Source organism: Podarcis pityusensis (genome assembly GCF_964106645.2).
Source record: "Podarcis pityusensis genome assembly, chromosome: 2".
NCBI lineage: Eukaryota > Metazoa > Chordata > Lepidosauria > Squamata > Lacertidae > Podarcis > Podarcis pityusensis.
In genome coordinates, this window is record NC_138029.1 from 37452719 (window position 1) to 37477200 (window position 24482).

The window sequence follows — 24482 nt, forward strand, 5'->3', positions numbered from 1 at the left end:
GATTTAAAAGTAATATTCAATGTTGAATCTTCATTTTTTTAAAAAGGAAACATTTTCAAAACAGTTTTACCATTATGTCACTGGTTCTCACATGGTCAGTGCACAATTCACCAGAGACTTATGTTGTTAAGCAGTATATAAATGGTTGAAGTAGATAAATGATAAGTAAGAATAGTAGTAGGAGAAAAGCTACATGAAGGAGCAGTGCATAAAAATTAAAATTAAGGGTAAGTAAACTTGTTTTATTTCCTTTTAAAGAATTGTTAACAGGTAATCTTTTAAAAATACACGCTTTACTGCTTAAACTAAAGAGCTGATTTAAGATTGTTTCCACTGAGGCTGTCCTTTTAATGCAGGACTTCTGCCTGTGCAATGGGATTTCCTCTCCCTCTCTTATCCCCATGCCTGTCATCTGCTCAGGAGGGTTGGGGGAACCCCCAGAACAGATTTGGGGAGAGCGGCACATGGGAAGAAGATATTCCACTGCACAGACAAAAGCCCTTGAGCTGAAAGAAGAACTTGGTTGGATACAAGCCTTAATGAGTTCATAAATATAAGAAACCAAAAAGCATGGCTACCTGAGCACAGGTCTGCATGAATGTAAATGACATTGGTGAGCTGTGGAAAAAGTTTCCACAACCCACCAAGATCATTTACATTCATGCAGACCTGTGCTCATGTAGCCGTTTTTGGTGTCTATTCTGTGTTGTTTGCCCCATATGGTTCCCAAAGCACCCCCGTGGAGAGGGGAGATCTGAAATAGAGTATAAGATTCCAGCTGTACACCAGTTTCTCAGGACTTCAGGCAGTGTGGGCTTAGTAAAGAAAAACAGCTGAGCTTTCCCTATTACTTACAGATTTCAGCTTAAACTGCCCATTAAGAAATTCACAGTTACTGGAACTATTATCATTTGGACTATCTAGGCCTGCATCCTGCTTTGGTGGTAGGTTACATATTGTTTACATCAAGGGGGCCAAAGTACGGTAAGAAAACCATGTAACTCAAAAGCAGGAAAAATAAATGTTCAAAATATTTTTGAGGTTTTGGGCTACAGTAAAAAAAACATCAGATCCATGGGCTGTCCAGTTGCTGGCTGAAAAGGAGTTCAGCATTCCTTTCCATTTTCAGCAGTGGGAAACCCAATACCCTCACAGTCTTCAGTCTGGAGACCAAAATAAAACAGTATCATGTCAACATATTAACATTTTGATCATGGCTCTCAAAAATTACCTATCTGCTAGATGTTAAGTGTCTTATTTTGGCCAATCAATTAAAATGCATAAATTTATAACTGCAACATTGCTGGCGTTTTGATTCTAGTTAGGGTAGGCCTGGCAGTATCTGCAGGTTGAAGCCCCACGTCTCTGGGAGAAAGTTAGGTGGCAGTGGCAAGGGTAACTTGAGAAAGTTTGCATATACAAACTCCTCAGCACTGCTCAGGAAAAAAGCAAGCAGTAAGCACCTGTTCTCGCAGTAAAAGCACTGTGCCAAACCCCTTCTAGTGTGTGATATGCAATGTGGGGGTGCATGGCACAATTCCTTCCAGGGTGATTAAAAGCCACACTGGCTGCTTCCTTTCTGGTTCATGGGCAATGTGAGATAAGGCACAAGTTACCCTCCACTTTGCTGACCTAGCCCCTGTCTCCAGGTAGGAAGAAAACATGTGCACAGAAACGACCCTATTCCTTTTGAAATGAAGAGAAAAGAGAGGAGAGGAGGAGGAGGAGGAGAAGCTGGGCCTTCCCATGAACTCCTACAACATGAAGGGATTGAGCTCATCACCTTTTCCTATCTATGGCACTGGGAAGAAAACCAGGCTAAGCATTGCCAAAAAACCCTTTATGGCCTGTTTTGTTCACCCCTTCCCCAGGTCAAAGAGGAAGTCACAGGACCAAGACAGTAGGGCTTTTTGCTTCAATTTGGCAAAAGTTTAGGCTGGCCCCAAATAAGGCAAGCTATTTATTGTTTGGAAACAAATCTTACCTTTACAATACAAGCACAGGTGTTCATTTTGTAATAAGATGCATCATATGAAAAGGGCACGATCAAGAAGGCCACTTGGGAATTTAGAGATGAGCAATAAGGACACAATTTGTTGCTGCCCCCCACCCTGACCCCCGTTTTCCCAACTAAGTCCACTTGCACCTATTGGCCCCAGGGTGGCTGAACAAAGCAAGATTGCTGACAGCATCTTGAAAATTGCTGGATATGTGTTAGAAATAATGCAGTGTAATTTCAGCCACATGTATGTTGACAGTGACCACACTGCCCACTTTCTGCTTCATCAAGACATTTGCTGAGATGGGTAGGCAAAGTTGGGAAGGGAAGGGAGAACAAGGAGAAGTGAAAGACTTTGGTTGTATCGATCAACTTATTTCCAGGAAATGAGAAACACAACATCAGACAAGCTATGCTCTTTATTCCACAACTTCTGTTGATGAAACAGTATAAGCTAGTTTGAATGACGGTCAAAAACTTTCCTGTTTTCATGAACAGAATTTAGTTCAATATGCACCAAGGCGTTGGCACTCTATCTAATTTATGTTTCTCATTTTGAAGTATTTTCAGTGCCAAACATCCCCATTACATATTCATCACTGCCAAACTCTCAGGACAGTTACTGGACTGAAGGGGCACAGTATGCAAAAGACATGCGGCACACCTATAGGACCATCATTACCACATTGAGCAGAAGCCTTTCAAGAACCTCCTCTCTTTGTGGATAAAGAGGGACTCTAAGTAGAAAGACCATTGGTCATACCTGCAATGCTAGGTGCGGATGCAATGCTGCTGAAAGAGCTACTGTAGCCGGAGGCACTAAGTGGCCAGGCACTCGATGAAGGCAGCGTGGCATTCTGAGATGATGTTGGGGATGACCCTGCAGAACCAGCAAAGAAGCAACTAAGAAAGATGGGCAGAATGGTGTCTACTGTAGCATATGCAATTCTAACACCGTCATGTGCAAACAGAAACCATGCAAGGTAAGATGCTAACCCAGCCTTGCCTTTGAGGTCTAGGAATGAAATGTTATAGGAAGCATGATCCGATGCAGCAGAACTAAGTACAAAAAAGGGTGGCACAGTGACAAGGGTAGTTGTGCCCATGCAGAAAGATACATTCTAACTCTCCTTAAACTGTTATTTCCAAGAAGGTGACATTCATTGCCACCGTATCCAGGATACATGAATCGTAGATGAAAAATGTTTATGAAAATGCAGCTATATCAGTTGTGGTGACCCATGTGTCAGAAAGTTAAAAGCATCATTCTGTGTAAGGCAGGTCAGACAGATGTGCTCATCTTGGCCCCACTTGCCTTTTTGAATCCCTGCAACTGTCGCCAGCCAATCCCACCCCCTCCAGCTTTGTGGCATAGGATGTTCCCACAAGCCTCAGCAAAATAAGTCACATCACAGGCCAAGGCCAGAGCTGCAGGACCAAATGCCTCCACAGATCTGCCCTGGGAGCCGAGTTTCAGGTCTAGTGCTCTGCAGCCACTGTGCAACTGCCACATTCAGGCTGTTGAAAACCAATAGGGTGGTCAAGTTGCTAGAAGCCACCTGGAATTATAAATTCTGTTGTAATGCTTCTTAGACAGAGGCACACAAATTACTTTAGAAGTTATTTATATAGTCAGAAAGGCTAAACATGACTTTCACACATGGCATCTTGTTGGTATGGGTAACGTATATATGAAGGAAGAATCTCAAGGGGGAAAGCCCAAATAATCGAATCCAATCTAACATTAGCATTACTATACAAGTGGACAACAACTCTATTCTAATAAATTAAGGGACTATCCAAGTTTTCAGATGTGGTGAAGCAAACATCAGTCATTCATCTTAAAGGCTTCAGGATCCCACGTTGAACTCGTCTATGGTAGATTGTGTTGTGTGAATATATCCTCTGCTTGAGGTACCTTGCTATATTGTTGTGAAGACTAGATGTATATGTGAATGGTTTTTTAAATAAGAGAATCACTCTTTAGTGACTGATTTGCTGCATTATGTCTTGCTCTTGCACCCAGCATTTTCAGTAATAACAGAGGGCCGATCCATATGCTGTGCGGCTGCAGCACCCACATTCAGAGGACTCAAATAGGGCTCCCTGGTTTTTATTTCTCTGCCTGCTCAAACACTGAAAAATATGCAGGCACTGTGATGGGACATCTGTGCATGCCTCACATATCCAGCCCCTTCTCTCCATGCCTTGCAAGTTACTTGTGGTCATAGCGTAAGTATCTTGTATTGGGCAGAGGACAGACCGGACTGGCATGCATGAGATGTACAGAGATGCTCCTTTCTGTCTAACATCCTATCACACCACCTGCATGCATGTCTGTGAGGCTTGGGGGGGGCAGAGGGGAAGCAGATCTCTTCCGAGCCTAGTTGAGCTTTTTGCCTACATTTGCTACCTCTACAATAAGATAATGTCTAATGTATATAAATTCAGAAAATGGAAAGTTGATGCTATTTTCTGAGTCTCGAAAAAGGTTGGCCGTTATCTTGTACAAGTATTTCATAACAAGATAACTATACATACTAAAACCAATTGTAACACAAAGTTGTGTGATAACTTCTGCTCCAGGATCAATGCTCCAGTGAAAAACCAACAGTATAAACCCACAAAGAAACTGCATGATGCTGCATAATGTTTTGTGTATCCCACACTCATGTGGACTGCATCATCCCAGACTATGAGGAAGTCAGTTGAGCAGTCAGTGAGTGTTGCATGAAACCAGTGCTTTAGTTCCCATGAGCATATATATACTTGAATGGCTCCCATGCTACCAGGAAATCAGCAAATCAACATATATGTTCTCCATATATGGTGGTGATCCTGCCTTAGCACATAAGGGGGGGGGGAGTTGGATCTATGGAAAATTATGAAGGAAAATATTACTAAAATTACTTTAAAAGTATTGGAAGCAGAATGCTTACATTGAGTCAATAAATGTAAGAAGATTGTAAGTGGTATACACCTAAATTTTACTCAGAGTAGACCCATTTAACTTAGACCTAACTTAGTCATGTTCATTTATTTCAGTGGGTCTGCCATGAGTAAACTTAGCTGAACACAACTCTATGGCTCAGCTCACATGAATGAACCTCACACACTTGTGCATTCATTCATTCCCTCATGTATTCTGATTTCTTCCCATACTTCCTAGTTCTCAGCAAAGCATAGTTTGCCATTTCAGCATGGTTTGCCTTCAAACCAGAACTAGAAACCAAGATCAAATGATGGTTTCTAGTTCTGTGTTTGCTAAGAACCAGGAAGTGTGGGCAAGGACTGAAACATCTGAGGAAAGAAAATAATAAGTCAGCCTGAGGCTCATTCATTTAATGAAAAAGCATGGTTTGGCATTACAGCTGAAGTAAGTCAAAGTTGCAGCAATGCAGATACTGTGGTAAAAATATACCAGTGAAAGAAGAGAGATCTTGCACTGAAGACACTGGGTAGGTTCACAGTAACTAAAGCATAATTAGCAATATGAGAACAAGCCCAATCTTTCTGTGGGCTTGCATTCTATCCACTTCTCTTCCAACATGGCTGTGAGGAGGAATTACCATGTCCAAACCAGTGCATCTTAACTATGGTTAGTGACAATAAACCAACTTTGAACCACAATTTATGAAGCTGGCCTATTTTCACTAACCGTAGTTAAGTCTAACCACAGTCTAGTTTTCAAATGATCTCCTTGTGCTTGCATCACAGGGGGAAGAGGGTGAGCCCAAGCCCAAGGGAAATTGAGGCACATTTTAATAACATTTTACTGTGGTTTAACATTATGTCCAAACACAGACAATCTATTTTGGTGTGAAGATTGCAGGTATGATGCCCTCTATCCTCATATACAATGAGAGAAAATGAACTGGAAAAGGTGTGAATCTTAAGAACGGTGACCTAGATTTGATGCAGGTAAAGTGGAACTGTCAATGATCATGACAAAAAGGCATGACAGAACATTCAATCTGCATTGAGGGCAAAAAGCTGTAATACAGAAACAGCTGTGGATGAAGATTTGTCCACAACCTCTAGCAGAAGGCACAGTCATTAATGACTGTAAGAAGACATCTTTGGCAATGCATTCACAGCTGTGCTCATGCCAGCTGCTGAAAGAACAACACTCAATACTGAATGTACAGGGTATTTTTGTATTACTAACAGAGAACCTGAACATCCAGGCAGCATGTATAAGATAGATAAAATTATGGTAGTAAGTATGCATACGAAGATGTGTTGATAAATAGGCATCAGGGTGCCTCAGCTAGTTGCAAAGTCGCAGGAATTATGTCAACCATACTAAAATTAAATTTGCATTAAAAAAATGCAGATAATTTTTCATTGTGCAATATAATAACCAAGATAAAGGTAAAGGTAAAGGTACCCCTGCCCGTACGGGCCAGTCGTGACCGACTCTGGGGTTGCGCGCCCATCTCGCTTAAGAGGCCGGGGGCCAGCGCTGTCCGGAGACACTTCCGAGTCACGTGGCCAGCGTGACGAAGCTGCTCTGGCGAGCCTGCACCAGCGCCGCACACGGAAATGCCATTTACCTTCCCGCTATAAAGCGGTACCTATTTATCTACTTGCACTTAAGAGTGCTTTCGAACTGCTAGGTGGGCAGGAGCTGGGACCGAACGGCGGGAGCTCACCCCGCTGCGGGGATTCGAACCGCCGACCATACGATCGGCAAGTCCTAGGCGCTGAGGTTTTACCCACAACGCCACCCACGTCCCATAATAACCAAGAAGCAACACATAAACAAAACAAGTTTCCATGATTCTATATGTGCATTCTGATGCTGAGCCCTGAGAGTCTTAGGAGTGCTTCAAATGCTAGAAAAATCTTGTCATCTACAAAAGGCTTCACTGTTCACAGTCTGTGCAGTACAAATATATCCTGCTCTTTTCATCACCTTGGTTTCCCCATCCAGAAAAATCTGCTGTCCTTCTATTACCCACTCTTTTCCTTTCAAAAGATTGGTCGGAAACAATTCAGTTTGTAAATCCACTTTAAACTATGGGTCAAATGATGTTTGGAGGTTAGTACTAATTTGCCTAATTTTGATGGCAAACTGTGGTTAGAGGAAGCTCTAAAACAGAAAAGGGAATCATAACTCTTTTGGGGTGGGGTGGTGAAGGATTGGAATGTGATTTCTGAACCATGAACCTGGCCACTTCATTATTGAGGAGTGCACATGTATAAATGTTCACAGAATTATACAAAATAAATATTTTCCGTAAGTTTTTCTGGTTTCCATAATATTTTACAACATCAATTTCTACTTTACAGTATGAAAACAGCTTTGCCTATGGGATGAATAGCTTCTGCATTAAGGTATGCATTAGAACAGGGCTGTACAACTTCTAATCATAGTTTGGAGTTCAGTCAAACTGAAGGCTACTTTTATATTTTTACTAATGCAAGAGTACTACATCATATGGTTAATAACTGAAACTCATTTTTCTTGAAAATTTTAATGCTGCATTTTCTTTAACCCATTCTCTGTTAACCACTTTTCTTTCTATACTGGGAAACAGCATACTTTGTTCTTTCTTCAAATCCTGTATTTTTCTGCTTCTCTATCCATAGGTGTTTCTGCCATCACTCCCCTATTTTTTTCTATGCTTGCTATAGCACTCTTCTTCCCCCTGTACAGATTTCTTAGTATCCAAATTTCCATTTTTTCTCTACAACTTATGATTCCTCTCCCCCACTCCACAAGTCTACACTCTCATTACCATCTCTCCCCCCTCATTCCCCCCTCTGCCTTGTGGAGTTTGATCCCTCAACCAAAGTAATGCTCAGCAGTGAAATAATCTCAGAAGCAAATTAGATGTTTCTGGGTTGTTGTTGTTGTTGTGTGTGTGTTTTTTAAACAGTTTAAGAGCGGGTCCAGTGTGTTTATCTGTCATGAATCCAATTAGGATGCTGGTACTGGGGGAAAGCAAGGAGCTAACACGTAATGAAAATTGCCCCTCACTCATCCACTGAAGCTGCTATTTGCAGCCATATAGTACCTGTATGTCTTCATGATGATAGAAACAGAATCTTGGAAATGAGTTATAATTGTGAAAATGGTGGAAGGAAAAGGAAACCCCCTTTCCTTTCTGCCAGGAAATGATAGAAACCCCACACCAGCACCTCAGTAGCTCAGTTATTTCCACTGCACACTCCACAGTTGCCATTAAACTGTTAAAAAGGAGCTGGAGAGCTAATCATAGATCATGTCTAGCTGCACTCACAGAATGCAAAAGGGTCATTCAGTGCAGCTGGGTGGGTGAATAAGCTGCAAAAATCTGACACCAGTTCCATCTTGGAATATAGGGAGAAAAGGGCCAAGGCAAATGTAGTGGTGCATGCATCCTTTCACCCCCCCCCCCATCTTTGATGGGTTTTCAAGGCTCCCACAAATATGAGGCAAAGGACCACAAATAATGGCTATTTTGAATTCCCTTAAATTCCAAAGGGATGCCACCAGGCAGGAAAGGGAGATACACTAAGTTCACTGGCCTTATGATTTGCAGCCTGGGTTGAGAAGAACGGTATTACAGTACATGTAGGAAACAAAAGGCAGAGAGCTTTGTACATACATGCAAATGTCTACTACTGACTGTAATCTCTTATTCTTATGTGTCTAACTTCTATGTAAAATGTACATAGATGGCGTAACGGAGACAAACAATTATTTTTTCCAGCCGACAAATCCAAGAACATAGCTGAAAAATACACGCAAACATACAGAACTTCTAAGGACAAAACTGATTCATTGTCAACCTTGAAGATAGGGAGTGAAGCAGCTCAATCTATAACTGGGAGGCCTGTTAAATGTAAATTACCAACACAACTATACTCCAGTTAGTATTGTTGCTACTGGACTTCCACTGGGCAGTGCAAGTCACTTCAATATAAGCTAGGCATCTTCAGATGCAGCGCTTGTTTCTGCTACTTTAGAATGCAGTTAGTACAGTCAATAGCCTGGTGTTTGAGGAAGCTCAGATAAAGATGTGACAAAGAACGTTCACTATATAGGGCCTTTATTTTCATTTTTATATATATTGCCTGCTTCTAGGTTTAGTGATGGGTCAGCCCATTTTCTCATCACAAATGACACCCCATATGAGATTTATGATATTCACTTTCTTGTTAACAGGACAGCTGCTTGTAACTGGATTATGACTTCACAGCTGTAATGTACAGGAAAAAGGAAATCTTTACTGAAGCTCAGGGGTGACATAGCAACTTCTGATGAACATGGAAGACTTGTCCACTAAACTAAAACTTGTACAGGCTTAAAATTTCAAAGATGATGATGAAGTCTTCAAATGATACCCTTACAGGTCAAAGTCTAAATAAATCAAAACTCAAGGCAGATGTTCAAGCAGAAACAGCTATTATGAAATACAGTAGATATTCAGGCACAGTTTTGAGTTGCATGAGTGTAAGGACCAAAAGTAGACATGACATTTAGTGATGTGCATCTTTCTCTATTTGCCTTAAAAATAAGATAAAATTCAGCACTAGGAGGTTATGAATTGAAAGCAGAGAGGAAGGGGCGGCTTAGTCATTCCCCCTATCTGGCTCAGCCTTTCCCACAAGTTGAAAGAACAGCTGGAAGGGAGTGGTTTTTTTGGTGGGAAAGCAGCCAGTAGAGGAGGTTTACATAGGGCTGTTCCCTGCTATACTGCTGGTTAAATGTGTAGCCACCCAAGGCTGTTTATAGCTTAAAAACTAAATGCTTAGGGAACAAATACAATTGCAAATTATGTCAATTCTGGTCATGAGTACAGATGGCTTTCAGACTTGGGTATACTATAAAAACACAGAAGTTGAAGAGAAAGGAAGGGAAACAATAAAGGCAACATGACACATGGATATTACTCTACCTCCACTCTTGAGTAGATAGCGATTAACATCTTGTATGGTGGTGTTAATAGTTGGCCCTGTTGGAACACTTCCAGGTGTAACATCAGGATCATTCTCAGGGTCAATGTTCTGCAATCCTTTCCATGGTACCCCAGGATGAAATTCTGTTTGGGGGGAAATAAGATGACATCACATTTCTTACCAAGATCCACATGCATGGGAAAAGGTACCGTTGTGCAGAAGATGAAACCAGGTACACAACTCTCTGGTGATGGAGTGGGCATTTTGATAAAAAGTTTAAGAAAAACATTTTATAAGGCAGGTTTGGATGGATGGATTTGTTGTCCAAATTCAGTGCTAGTATCAGGCAGGTAGGAAGTTTTATCCCAGTTCACACCAGGATAAAACATTTTATGTGCCTGCATGCCTCACCCAACAACAGTGTGGCAAAATGTTCCTCGTACTTTCATCTTACGGAAGACTGCAGCTGGAATGAGCTGCACTAGTATGTTAACATTTGGATACTGAAAGCATTGCCTCAGTAAAGGGGTTTGTATCACATTTCAGATACCTTCAAGCTCTAAAAGCTAGAATATATATTTTTTTTGTTACCTGGTGGCCAGTTGATACTGGAGCCATTGGAGATTTTATCACTATCAGATTTGGCACGTGACCAGCTGTGAGGAACGGCTACAGGAGGACTAGCTGGTGACTCGTTGTTTTGAATCAGATCATACCGGCCATAAGAGTCATCAATGGAGGACTTTCCTGGAGGACCAATACTCAGACCTCCAGGGATAGCACCTAGAACAAAGAAGGTGGGAAGACAGCACAAGATTATTAAGAGCATGGTTAACATTTGGCTCCTTCTCTTATTGGTAGTCACTATAATTTTTCTTTCTTTGTTTCAACAGAAATTAGCAAAGCAAAGTATCATTCATACAACACATCTGTAACACTGGCCAGTTAAGTGAAAGATAGCAGGTTAAACTGGGGCTGAAAGGTAGCTAACACAGTTCAAAAGTTATCTATCAAAGATTCGTGAGATTAAAGCTGCTACTGGGTGTAAATCTCACTGAACACACAGTGGGACCTGTTTCAGAACAAACCTGCATGGGACTGATTTGCTACTGATAAAACTGTCAAGCAAAGTTAAAACAAAAGGACTCTAATAAAAAATGTAAGATACACAACATGGCATTTTGCCTAGTGTCAGCAAAAGCACTTTGCTATATGGATCAGTAGATTAAGATCCTTAAAAATCTTATCAATATACTCAAAAATGTAAATGTTTTTAAAGAGCACAGTATTAGCTGTGAGTTTAGAAAATGGGAGTTTGAAACAAGAGCAGGGAGCTAAAAAAGGTTTCTCTCATTATTGGGCTAAAATGTATAATGACACTAAGGGCAATACTGAATTTTCACTTTTGCTCTGCATACATTTGTTGTAGTCTGCATTCAATTTACATTAATGTGATGAATTCCAAACAAAGTTGATAGGTATTTTGCACTCTCTTTGGGGTATGTTTTTTTGGAAACTGCTCACCTAAGTGAACCTCCGCCCCTGCCAACTTCTCTTAACAGCTCATAAAATTTAAGATTTAAGGATTCATGAGAAAAATATAACACATGTGTAATTTAATTTTCTAACTGTGCATTCTATGCTTACCTGTTTGGAGATTAAATCTGATTGAGTTCAGTGGGGCATACTTCCCAGTAAATGGATATAAGACTAGCCTAAGCCACTCAAAAGTCGAGATGCTTGATGTTCTGGACTTTTCAAACTGATTTTCCCTTCTTGTTTTTTAGGCCATTAACATTTATTATGACCAATAATATGAGCAATGAAATCAGTATGAGCAGTAATATGTGTGTGGGGGTGTGGTGGGAATTACAAGAATAAGATATTTGCACATACAAATGTTCCATTGAGAAATTTATATTCTGTTAAGTACTTTGCAATGCCCATTGCTAACCTGGGGTCGGGGGAGAGAATACAGTGGTACCTCGGGTTACATACGCTTCAGGTTACAGACTCCGCTAACCCAGAAATAGTACCTCGGGTTAAGAACTTTGCTTCAGGATGAGAACAGAAATCGTGCTCCGGCAGTGCGGCGGAAGCAGGAGGCTCCATTAGCTAAAGTGGTGCTTCAGGTTAAGAACAGTTTCAGGTTAAGAACGGACCTCCGGAACGAATTAAGTACTTAACCCGAGGTACCACTGTATCGGAAAAACATGGAATCCTGCAGTTGGACTTGATGTATTTAGAATGATGACACATACCGTGCTTGCTAGGATTCTGGTCAAGTGGAGAAGCAGCACTGGAGAGATTATCCATTGAGTTGGGATGTGTCCACTGAGGAAGGCGAGATTGGGACTGAGAAGTGTCCTTCACTGACAAACCACCAGGAATGTCCATGCTGTTTACATTCATGTTTGGGTTCAGTCCAGCTAAGAGGAAGTAGGCAGGCTATTAAGAAACCCTTAATCCCCGATTCTTGGCATTTAATCACACTTTACTTTAAGCTGAAGTCACAAGCTAATCTTTTTACGTCTACAAGTAATGCAAACATGGGTTAAAGCAGCAAGGGCCCAAGAAGTAAACTGGGAGGGACAGTCTATTACAATCACCAAGTATCTTACAACCACCTAAACTGGTACCTACCACTACATTTTCTGTAAGTTAATTTAAGACTTAAGTTCTGTCAGTCCTAAACCTTCTACCATTCAGACTCATTCAGGGATCCTGGATTCTAATATTATACAAGATAAAAAGAGTATAAGTGCTGCCTGAGTTTTGTTATACTGATTTTATTCTCTGCTTCTGAAGTTTTTAACACTGTGCCATTTTTTGATGTTGTTATGGTTCAGTTTTAATGGTATTATTATTATTAGCTGCCAGAGAACTTTGTTTTTGGGTAGCATATTAATAAAGATAATAAGTAATTTGGACACAGTTGCCAAATTAGTTAAGAAGCAGGGGTATGCAGGAGAAAAGATTCCAGACTGAAGCAAGTTAAATCACTGTATGTATACATAATTATGTAATTTACATTCTTCTGAACAGGTCCTTAAATAACTGCACATACCAAGGGGGTAAGGAGCAAAGGTGTTCGGTGAAGACTGTTGCTCTTTGGTCTGCAGGTCAGATAGGCCAGGAGCCTGGGGATGGGGTGAAAAGTTATCCATGGCTGATTTGCCTGCAGGGGGGTGCAAAGATAGATGTGGAGGGGGTGGCTGCTGCTTCATAAGCAGGGCCTGGGCCAGCTGGCGCTGGTGCTGCTGGATCTGCTGCTGCATGTTATTGATTGTACGTGCAACCTGGCAGCAAGGAAAAAATAAAACAAAGTAAGCAAATGCTAGATAGAACAAAGGTTTGTGGCAATTTATCTAGAACCACTCAGCAGACAATGAATTCACTAGATTAAGAATTAGATGCATCCCAGACATGGTAAGAGAAACTGAAGTCTGTCAGCCCCGTTTGTGATTTATGTCTGCATAAAAGCATGCAGCACATAGATTTCCTTCACAAATAAGCTTTTTCTTGTAACATACTAGATTCTTTAGACGCTTTACATTTGGAACTGGGTCAACAAGTTGCACCTACTTGCTGCTCCTGTTGTCTGATGGGTCCGGAAACATTACGCTGAGCCTGTAACATCTGCTGCTGGATTTGTAAACGTTGGTACGCCTGCAAGTTGAGGGAAAAAAGAAGTCTAAGGTCACAGTGTGAAGAAGCCCAATGGTCTCACTGCAACTGCATTAAATAACATATGAAACAAATGCATGCTCCCAAAGACCTCCTTGCAGGAAGTAACAGACCCAGAGACAGAAGTCAGCTCAGACCAAGAGTGCAAACAATACATGGCCAATTAAAGCTATTTAAAACGTGATGAGGAAAAGGCATCATCAACTGAATGATTGTTCAAGAAAATGTAAACACGGAGATGCAAACAGAGTGTTGGTAGCATGTGAGAGAACTAATCACAAAGGCCCAGGGTAGACAAAACATTTAATCAGGGTTCGTGCTAATTCTGCTCTCTTAATCCTGGTTTAGAACTCAAGTTAACAGGAACACTGTGGTGCAGAGGTTGCCCACAAGGTGCTTGTTAAAGGTCTTAATAAATATCCCCTTTAAAAACCCCTCAGACTTTTTGCCTTTCTTGTTCAATTCTGTCTGCATGACTCCACCTCGCCTACACTGAGCATGCCCCCTTAAACATGCCCACATCTCACTGGGTGCCAAGTTGCTCTCTGTGAGCAAGTGTAGCGGTGGCTGATGTATGTACTTTCCCCCCTTTGATGGGGTGGCTACTGGGACAGGGGCATGCCACACCATTCTGTGTTGCTGTCTCTTTTTCCTCTGTAGCAAGGTATGTCATGCCCCCACTCCCGCAGTTATTTGGTATTATGCTACATCTCCACAGCAGCCATTTTGTGTTAGGGCCTGTCCTCCTGGCAGCCATTTTGTGACTGACATCCCTAGCACTTTCTCAAAATTCCAAGTGTGTCTACTTGCCCAAAAAGATTAGAGAACCTTTAGCTTGTGAAACTATGCCCTGGAGCACACATACATTGAGATGATACCAGTGGAATTCATCTGTTGCCTACCTGAAACCCTCTATACAGTCATCCCTCATGTTATGTCTGCTTCATGTTACGTTCTTTCAGGTTACGTCCCGCGGCAACCCGGAAGTACCAGAAAGGGTTATTTCCGGGTTTCACCGCTCGTGCATGCGCAGAAGTGGCGAATTGCAACCTGCGCGTGCGCAGACGTACCGCTGTGGGTTGCACACTTTTCATGTTGCAAACGGGCCTCCGGAACGGATCCTGTTCACAATCAGAGGTTCACTGTACCATGTTCACTGTACCATGGTTCAAACCATACATTCACACCTGGTCTCTGGCTAGCGCTTAAGCTTATTTAAGGTATTTATACCACTGTTGTTATGTCTGTACATACTCCTGTATGCTCACAAAACTGAATTAAAAAGAAGTTCTATATTTATAACATGGGGCAGTTTTCTCAAAACCTAAGATTAGTTGTTGCCATTGGGTACATTGAATTCTACACTGGTATCTTAATATCTGGAAGACTGGGTCCTAGAAAGATTTGGTTTGCAATAACTTTGAAAGGTTTGCAATAAAATACATGCATATTAAGGGCATGACTGATTGCACAAATGAATGGAAATAATGCTCCATTGCATCTACTGGTGAAGAAGTATTGCAGAATATCAATTTTATTAGATTAGCATACAATACAAAAACAACAGCACAGGAATCTATCAGAAATATTGTAGAATTCTGAGTAATACTAGTGGTACCAGAGGTTGTTTTTGAGGTTACAGTCCTATACATGTGTTTCAAAAGTTAAGTTTAGAACAATCCAATGGTAATGAGCAAAGAATTTAGTCTTTATCATACTGGAAGAATCAAGCAACTTTTAAGATTCAAGTAGGTATATAAATTCATTTTCAGAACCAAGTCTAATCATCATTTCTGAAGTGAACATGCCCATTCATGTGGCTTTAAATGCAAGATTTTCTTTCTGGATTTATAGCTTTCTCACTGTGGCTTTTAACTCACCAGCTGCAGCTGATAGAGCTGGTTCAACATCGTCATATGCTGAGGATTAATTGGCGAGGTTAATAGTGCAGGATTGAGACCAATGTTTTTTGCTGCAAACTGCAAAAGCTGTGCTTGAACCTGGAGAAAAAGAATGTAAGAGGTGAATATTCATTACTACAGCTGTGTTAGTTACAGGTCTGAACTCCTTGCAGAGTTGAAACAAGACAATTCCAAAGAAAGTGGTTTTTAGGTTACTTGCTGTGATTTTTGTTTAATAGAAAGCTATGTGTAGAAGTTGAAAGCAAACACAACATATCACAGCAAAATAAACCTTCATTCCAGAACTGTTCATTCTTTCTAAATCTGACATGTAAAATATAAATACTTGAGAGTTGTATCCAACCAACTCATTGTATGTGTCTAACAACTTCTGCAAGTGCCACACAAATTCCTCTCCGTCTTCTCCCCCCAAAACTGCTCCAGAGGGTTGAGGGAACCCCCAAGGCAGATTTGGGGTGTATGCAGGGGCAGGAAAGGGAGAGGAAGTTCCACCCTGTTCACAAAAGTCATTCCACACATGCAATGATTTAGTAGGGTACAACCTGAGTCACTAATAACTTTCCCACAACATGCTATTTTTTGTAATTCAAATAAACTGGCATGGCAACTTAAAAACTCTGTGGCATTTCTCTACACATGGTGCCTTTCATAGAAGTGTATTGTGTAAGTGTGGTTGTGTCAATATTTTATGTTGCATTATTCCAATTGGCACTATCAGCCATCTCTAGGTGCAGATAACTTTAAGAATATATTATGTTTTCTTCCATTTAAGTGTTCCACTCAATATGCATTAGTTATGGCACAGAAATGGCCATCGCCAGGGATACAACCATTTTTGCAAAACTGAGGAGCCGGTGAGGAGGAGAAACCTGCCTCCTGACCTCACCGACAACCCAAGTGCTAACCGCTAGGCCCTTGTTTTCCAACTGCCAGTGGTTAATGACACCTGGGTTTGCATCCCTGGCTATCACTAATGCTACAGAGCTCAATCTAACCTGAGGGGAGAGAAACTGAGGCACTTGAGCACGAAGACTAGGCTGGGATGAGTTAAGAGGTTGCACTGGCGGTTGCTGCGGCTGTTGCATGGTCCTGGCTTGTGCTGCTCCGCTATTGCCAAACATACCCAGATTGCCACTCGGTATCTGTGGGATGACAAGGTTAGAAGATTTAAGTTTCACAATTTTATAGCTTGTGACAGTCACTGTAGACTAGCTCAAGACATTAGCAAACAAAGGAGCTCTCATGCAGATTAGCAGCAGGGTTTAAAGCAATGATGGCCAAACTTCGCCCTCCAGCTGTTTTGGGACTACAATTCCCATCATCCCTGACCACTGGTCCTGTTAGCTAGGGGTGATGGGAGTTGTAGTCCCAAAACAGCTGGAGGGCCAAGTATGGCCATCACTGGTTTAAAGTATAGCAAACTGAAACATCAGTAGGCATGTACCATCGGTAGGAGTTTGGTACAAATACATCAGTTGACTTAAATTACTCATGCAGCCAACCATGTTCACTTTGTGGAAGCAGCTTCCTTTGGAAAGATGATGGTGCGTACAAAACTGCACCTAATTCAGTCAAACCTTGGCAAATGCCCCTAGAAGAAGGCTAGTAATAATGCCACTGAAAGTGCTGCAACAGCATGGGGATCTGCTATAGAAATTGCTTATCAAATGCAATGCAAGCAACTGGATGCAGATACAAATAGCCACCCTTAAAGGTAGTTGCATGTCTAAAGCTTTCAAATTTCGCTTTCAAAATGAGTCAATCATGATCTACATGTATGTGAATTAACTTTATCTAGGAAATGACTTTTTCCCCCTGGACATATAGTGTAAAGCTTTCCCCTCTAGTTTCAGTAAAAAAAAATTAAAAATACGTTGCACATGTGGAATGTATGTCATAAAAATATAGATTTGGGTACTGGAATGCTTTGGGCATCCTGCTTGACCATTGTTTGCTCTTCCTAATGGTCATGCCTGAGCAGAAGGGAGGCAGCTTCTTCATATTATGCTAAACTATAGTTAAGTGTGATGTCCAAATGTGGCCAAAGTAAAAATGAATTACTATTATTCTAATAAGTTTGGGTCAACATTCCAGCTTATCCTTTTATCACCTTCGCTTTAAAAACAGAAACAAAAACCACTTGTACCATGTAGTTTCCTGATTATCAACTATGACACATAGTTCCAATGTTTGGGGCTTTTTAGCTAATGCAAAAGGCAACTGGGGCATGTGAAACAAATTACGTATGGTGTCGAGAAACTGGATAGTCTCACAGTATTAGAACCTGGGATAATCCATTGAAGCTGAATGGTAGGAGATTCAAGACAGACAAACTTCTTTACACAGTGATTGATGCCACCCTGGATAGCTTAGAGGGTGAATAGACAAATTCATGGAGCATAAGACTATCAATAGCTATACTGTACATTATCTCCAACCTCCAATATGCCTCTGAATACCAGTTACAGGGGAATACAAGTAGGAGAGTGCTAAGGAACTTCTGTTTTGCTTGTGGGCTTGGCCACTGTAGGAACAGGATGCTGGCATTTAACAATGCCTAGCCAGCTCAAATACAGTGGTACCTCTGGTTACGAGCGCTTCTGGTTATGGATGCTTCGGGTTACGAACTCTGCTAACCCAGAAGTAGCTGCTCCTGGTTGCGAACCTTGCTGCAGGATGTAAAGTGAAATTGTGTGCCAGAGGTGTGCACACAGCGGGAGGCCCCATTAGTGAAAGCGCGCCTCAGGATAAGAATGGTTTCAGCTTAAGAGCGGACCTCCGGAATGAATTAAGTTCGTAACTAGAGGTACCACTGTATAAATAATTTGGTCCATAGGTTTTAGAGCACAGTGTTGACATTATAGTGTAAGCAATGGCAAAAGGGCAAATATTTGGTTTCTCTAGTCAAGTGCTCTATCATCTAGACTTGGAAGCAGCACCAAATGTGTGGATTGGACAGTTAAAAATGAATAGTGGTCCTGTTCCACCTAACAAGCACATACTGCAACCAAGAAAGCTTGAGGGTGGGGGAGAAGAGTGATATAAAGGCCCCAGTATAGGGAAACCTTTCAACGTGTATGAGCTGAGAAGGCGAAGAGGAAGTAAGCAAGAGCGGCAAGAGCTATGAGCGGCAAGAAGTATGGTCTGTGTGAGGATGGGAAGGAGTGCCAGTGTGCAGGGACGCTGCAGGATGCGCCAGAGGAGAAAAGGAACCAACAACAAAGACGGGAGGAACTGCAGGGAAGCAAGGGCAAGTTCTATAGCTAAGGACCTTTGGGAATCTTGGCGTGCAGTAACAACTGTCATTTGAAATACGCTTCGATGACAAGTTGATTTTTGACTTTTCTTTCCCTTCTTTACGTTTGAGAAAAAGGAGCCTTAAAATGAAAAGCAAAGCCAAACAAATATCTTGCTGATTAGCAAGCGCAAGCGTGCCGACATTCAAATAACTGTCACTTGAAAGATACCTTACCTGTCTAGAAGAATTCAAGTTTTGCATGCCCAGCCCTGAGGCAATCCCACCCAGGGTCTGATTAGGGAGTGCACTGTTTGAAAGGGGGAGCTTCAGGCTTGGTGAAGGCAAAAATGGTGAAGTAGTGGGCTCTTCCACTAGGCCGCCATCCTGATTGAAAAAAGAAAGGGTGAGCTGTGTGCAGTGTCCAGGTACAGACAGTGCACAGAACAGTTTCCCATGGAAATATAAGTGGAACATGGATGAATAAAAGTTCAAAATATTGTTTAAAAAGGCATGAGGAATATATAATGAAAAGTATGGGGTGGAAGGGAGAAGAAAAAGAGAAACAGAATTTAGATACTGTTTGTCTTTACTTTTCGCTTTGCATTTTGTAAATCTATAACTGAACAGTATTCTGTAGTATGAAAAATGGCAGGCATAAAAAGGGATGCTTGTTGTAACATTTTAAAAATAGGAATGTTACAGGGCAACCGATCACTTGCCTCAAGAGGAATGGCAAGAACACCCGCACAAGACAGACTTCTGTCTGATCATTACTTCCATGCCCACTTCATTTCCTCTCTTTTCTCTCAATTACAAAATAAAACAAAAGGGGAAGGGTTGGAGGACAAAAGGACATTCAATTCTTCTGAAAACCCTGAAAACCCTGATTGCATTTTTGGAACACTGCCATAAGCCAAAGTGGAAACAGACTTATGAAGAAAGTTAAAAATTACAGGAGTTTCAGAATGCTTTCTTCACTGATACTTTGGTAATATACATAATCAACAATTCCAATTTTAGGTAGTGTTCTAAATTGCAAATCAGCTGTTGAGAAAACTTGTTCCATTAATCTTCTGTGTCATCTACAGTTTGGTACATGACAGACATTAAACTATTTTTAAACATTAGCATAGTAATCAGTATGTAAACAAACATCTGCTATTGAATGCAGGTGTATAACAATTTATTTTAAAATCAGTTACCAATTTGAGGGATGAGGAAGATGACAAGGGGGCTGCTATGTTGACAGTGTCCTAGTCTGAATGCCATGTTTTAGAGCGAATCGGAATTTTCAAAGAATTCTGTATTGTCAACTGCAGCCCCAAGCATATTCCAGTTTATATGCATATAGGTTTCACTGGCATGAGTAGGACTTGAATAAGTGGGCTGAATTTTGTGTCTGATTCTTCAGCTTTGTCATAGCATAAACAAAAACCAAATTGTAACCCACCCAACCCAACCAATTTCCAGTTAAAAAATTCTTCAAAGAATTGGGAGCAAGAACATCCCATAAATTGGTGAGTTCATACGTAACACTTCTAATCCCTCAAGAAATAAGATTATTTCCTCCCTCCCTTGCATGCTCAGAGTCAATTAAGTTTTGAACCAGGCAAGTCATCACCTAAGTGCTGTCAAGCTGGTTTGTGCATATTCTCCAAACTATTACTGGAAATCACAACTTAAAGTTGGTTCCTGGTTCTTGTTTCAAGGTCAGCCACAAACCATAGTTTGCCGATTTGGATGAAATGGCAAACAACAATTTGCCTAAAAGATGGGAAGGAGGAAATGCCATACTAAAGAGGAAGGGGCTTGCACAAAGCTTATTCCCAATAATCCAAACCATGGTTTGGAAGATTGGACACATTATATGTGAAACAATCCAAAATATCAAGAAGAAAACCTTACAGCTGAAACTTTAGGTGGAGGAGGCTTGGGAAGTAATCTCATCTGTCTAAGTCTATCTAGGAGGCCATCTTCCACTGACCTATTCTAGGGGTATTCTGCTCTTCCCCCCAAAAATGTTTTTTTCTGTGTATAGCTAGTGTCTTTGGGGTTTGATGCAGGATAAACACAGTGGGCCAGTGTGGACATAAGCTAAACCGTAATATAGTGTTACAAATTCATGAGCCAGGATACTTCCAACATTCATCAAGTGCCAGTTCAGAAACATCTGCTAATCACAATCCCTTGTTATGTCATGCTTGAGAAAACACTGTGCAAATGCTAGTTAGTGAGCAAGCTGGTATCATAAACAACAATTATACCCTGGGTTTGTCTGAACTAACCAGAGTTCTTAGAGTCTGAACATAACATAATGGTTAATTTAACATCAAAAGAGAAAGTTTTCAATCACCTCTTCTTGTATGCAAGAGGAGAAAAGGTAGAGTGCATAAATTGTGCATGTATTTTTTCCCTTAAAATGTTAAGTGGTATATTAATTATGTAAATAAATAAACACTGTACATGGTTCCTGGGGCTATTGGTTCCTCCCCTTCCTCATGGCTTCCCCCATCCTACTGACATCCTCACTGTATAATAATACAGATGTCTTCTGAAAACTTCTTTATTTCCACAAGCCTACCTAGATGTATAATTTATTTGGGTATATTTGTTTTAATTTTATCTGTGTTTTATTGATAATTATCATATTATGTTCACTGCTTAGAGGTTTTTCTATATATATAAAAAAACCCTGAACTGCAGCAATCCATGAAGTTGGCAATCAGCCCCACACATGAGCTCAGAGGCCCAAGTACAGAGTGCAGCAGTTACAAGTTTCTTTAAATAAGAGGCTCTAGCCAGTGGGATATATGTTCCGAGACCCTCAGCTCACATGCATGCATGCCTGCCTGTCTCAATCTCATTCTCCTCAACACAGCTAGACAAGGAGAATGATTAGGAAGGGAAGGAGCAGGTTATGTTGGGAGGCACTGAAGATCAATGAGAAAGGAATGAAAGTAAGTGATAAGAACAGGCATAGGCAGACTCGGTCCTCCAGATGTTTTGGAACTACAACTCCCATCATCCCTAGCTAATAGGACCAGTGGTCAGGGATGATGGGAATTGTAGTCCCAAAACATCTGGAGGGCCGAGTTTGCCTATGCCTGGACAAGAAGGACAAAGTGAGTCCTTGGTGAGGGGAATGAGACAACAGTAAGAGGGTGTGTGTGTGTGTATGTGTGTGTGTGTAGACTTACTTTTGAAACTGAACAGCAGGAGCCACAAGAAAAGAAGGTAGTGTGGGAAAAGGGGACTGCAAATTTAATCTGTGTGTGAGAGAACTGTGGAAGAGAAAGTGAATGTATGAGTATGGTGCATGCTTCTGTACATGTGTAAATAGATGGCTGGGGATTTCCATGTGTGAAAAGAGAAGGAATGGATTTTTGTTGGGGTGAGAGGGAGAAAAATAGAGGTGTGTCTGCACACTTTGGGCTTTGGCCCTGCCCACTGCCCTCACATGGTCTTCAGCCACTTTTTCTTCCAATAAATGCAGCTCTTCACTTATAAAAGGTTGTCCACTTCAATGCTAAGCTATTCTTTGGCATTACCTTTCAACTGGCCTACATTTATGAATGTGCAGTGTATGTGCTGTGGAGCAATTAATATAGAAGTAAGAACAGAGGCTTCTACTGCTACACTGTGCCTGTCTGGAAGAACGATAGTAAACAAAAGCATGTCTTTCCCGCCCCTACTGGTTTAGTATCACAGACTGCAGCAGGGTGCTGAGCAAAGGTTCTGCCCCTTGTGGAGCCAGATTATTCTCTGATGCTTAAATATCCCCTTCCGCAGGCAAATATTCTACAAGTAAAAGCCTGAAGTCATGTGGAAAAAAATCTCAATTTTGCTGTGTACTTTGCAAATAATTATAGCTTCACGAGTGTATGCATGCTCTTTTGTTAACTTGCTAAAAGCAGTAATTTTACAGCTAATTTGCATCATCTTCCCACCCACTCACTCAGAAGATTATTAAGTGTCAGGGAATAGCCCATGTTCCTAAAAAGGGTGAAATATTGTTCCATGCCAATCAAACATGAAATATCTGTGGAGTCCTAAATAAACTCCTGCTAATACAAGTTTTTCTGCCAGCTCCTTGTAGAGGCCCATGAAAAGTTTCTTTACCATCAACCAATGTGATACTTAGTTTAGTGCTGGAAGCTCCTGAGGGAGGACACAGACATTTTCTAATCATATCCCCAAGGTCTTTCAGCTCAACATGTTTCACATTCTGCAAGAATATCCGTCATGCTCCACAAACTGCAGCTTGCATGACAGTAACAGGTTCAAGGATTTCTTCTGTTCAGGTCATGAGCTGTTTGCTATCCTTTCTTGCCTCTTAAGCAGGAATACTTTTCAGTGTCCTATATATGCCTTCTACTCAGGATTGGTTTGCTCTAAAAACCAAGGTTCCTATTCACATACAAAATATTGTGGAATGCTTAAAAAGTCATTTGCTCTGAAGTTTGGCCTGAAGAAAGCTAGGACATAGCTGGAAGAAGAAAGAAAAGCATTCCTCAGAAGGGGAAAGCAGCCTTAACACTCTAAAGGCCAAAGAAACAGAAATGAGAATGAAATGTTTTGTTGTGACCCATACTCCATAGTCTGATCCACAACAGAACTTTCAAGTACTGTATTTAGGTGCAACCCACCCCCACACCTTTATGTGCTAATGCCACACAATAATTATTTTTCCAAGTGATGCTCCTGATTAACAAGAAAAACTTCCTGAAAGTGTCCTATACTAATGGAAAAGGAATTCTGAGCATTTTCAGACTCAAAGGAGCCCTTCTGTTCACCAGCGGGGCAAGTCTGGATGGAACACATGGTATTCATTTGTTGTGTTTACAACCCTTAAAAACACAGAGAAGTGTGATACTGTACCTAGAACTGTAAACTGTAGAAAAGCTGGTCTTTTCATAAACAAATAAAGGCACTTGCTAAGCAATTAATAATTTTAGAAATAAAGTTGGGGATGCATATGATGATTACTTTATCTTGATGTCTCAATTACAGACTCCAAAAGAAGTGTTCTTCCTGGATTCTTATTCTCTGGAGCATTACAAATTGCCATGGCCTGAGATGGGATTTTGGATGTGGTAGATGTGTCAGTGCAATGTTAGTGCATGTGGTGCCCTCCAGATGTTTTTATTCTACAGCTCGTATCATCCCTGAACGTTGGCCATGCTGGCTGGGGCTGATGCGAGTTGGAGCCCAACAACATCTGGATGGCAGCCCATTGGTTGCTCCTGTACTAGAGTGTCTAAGGACAAACCTATAAGAGAAGCTCCATGTAGTGGCTGAGCCTTTTTTAATTATTCAATGTATTTGGGAAAGTTTAAAAACTATTACTGGTGTCTCTCGATTACTTGGCAAAAGACAAGAGAAATAAATTATGTTTTTCATATTTCACATATCCACACTGCAAGACGATGTCTCAGCTCAATATTTATTGTTGATATGGCACCACTGAGGTTCCTCCTCCACAGAGGAACATAAAAAAGATCTCTGCCTTATGGCAAGAATGGGAAACCTGTGGCTCTCCAGATGTTGTTGGACTCCAAATCCCATCAGCTACAGGCAGCAGGGCCAGTGGTCAGGAATCATGAGCTGTAGTCTCAACAAGGTCTGGAGGCCCATAGGTTAGCCAGCCCTGCTAGAAAAGAACAGCTGGAAACAGCAAGTGGCGATATTGTGCTAATGCCAAATGTCTACACCTGCAGATGAAATAGGACATCTCACTCTCCAGTAA

At 41.2% G+C, this 24482-nt stretch overlaps 1 protein-coding gene and 1 long non-coding RNA gene across 9 annotated transcripts in view; one reads left to right on the forward strand and one right to left on the reverse strand.

Moving 5' to 3' along the window:
• TNRC6C (trinucleotide repeat containing adaptor 6C) overlaps positions 1 to 24482 on the reverse strand; it is a 394661-nt gene that overhangs the window by 10740 nt on the left and 359439 nt on the right. For 6 of the 8 annotated variants that reach the window (XM_080993550.1, XM_080993549.1, XM_080993555.1 and 3 more), the window contains 9 exons: positions 18971 to 19120; positions 16494 to 16640; positions 15457 to 15576; positions 13475 to 13558; positions 12957 to 13188; positions 12151 to 12318; positions 10481 to 10672; positions 9889 to 10032; positions 2763 to 2879 (listed from right to left, as the gene is read on the reverse strand). In XM_080993550.1, coding sequence (XP_080849676.1) covers positions 2763 to 2879; positions 9889 to 10032; positions 10481 to 10672; positions 12151 to 12318; positions 12957 to 13188; positions 13475 to 13558; positions 15457 to 15576; positions 16494 to 16640; positions 18971 to 19120 — 1354 coding nt within the window. The remainder of the gene's footprint in view (positions 1 to 2762; positions 2880 to 9888; positions 10033 to 10480; positions 10673 to 12150; positions 12319 to 12956; positions 13189 to 13474; positions 13559 to 15456; positions 15577 to 16493; positions 16641 to 18970; positions 19121 to 24482) is intronic. The other 2 variants (XM_080993552.1, XM_080993551.1) reach the window with 2 other exon arrangements.
• On the forward strand, positions 2855 to 9879 carry LOC308470720. The gene is made up of 3 exons (XR_013982595.1): positions 2855 to 2982; positions 7295 to 7339; positions 9156 to 9879. It is a non-coding gene; the product is annotated as an uncharacterized lncRNA (long non-coding RNA).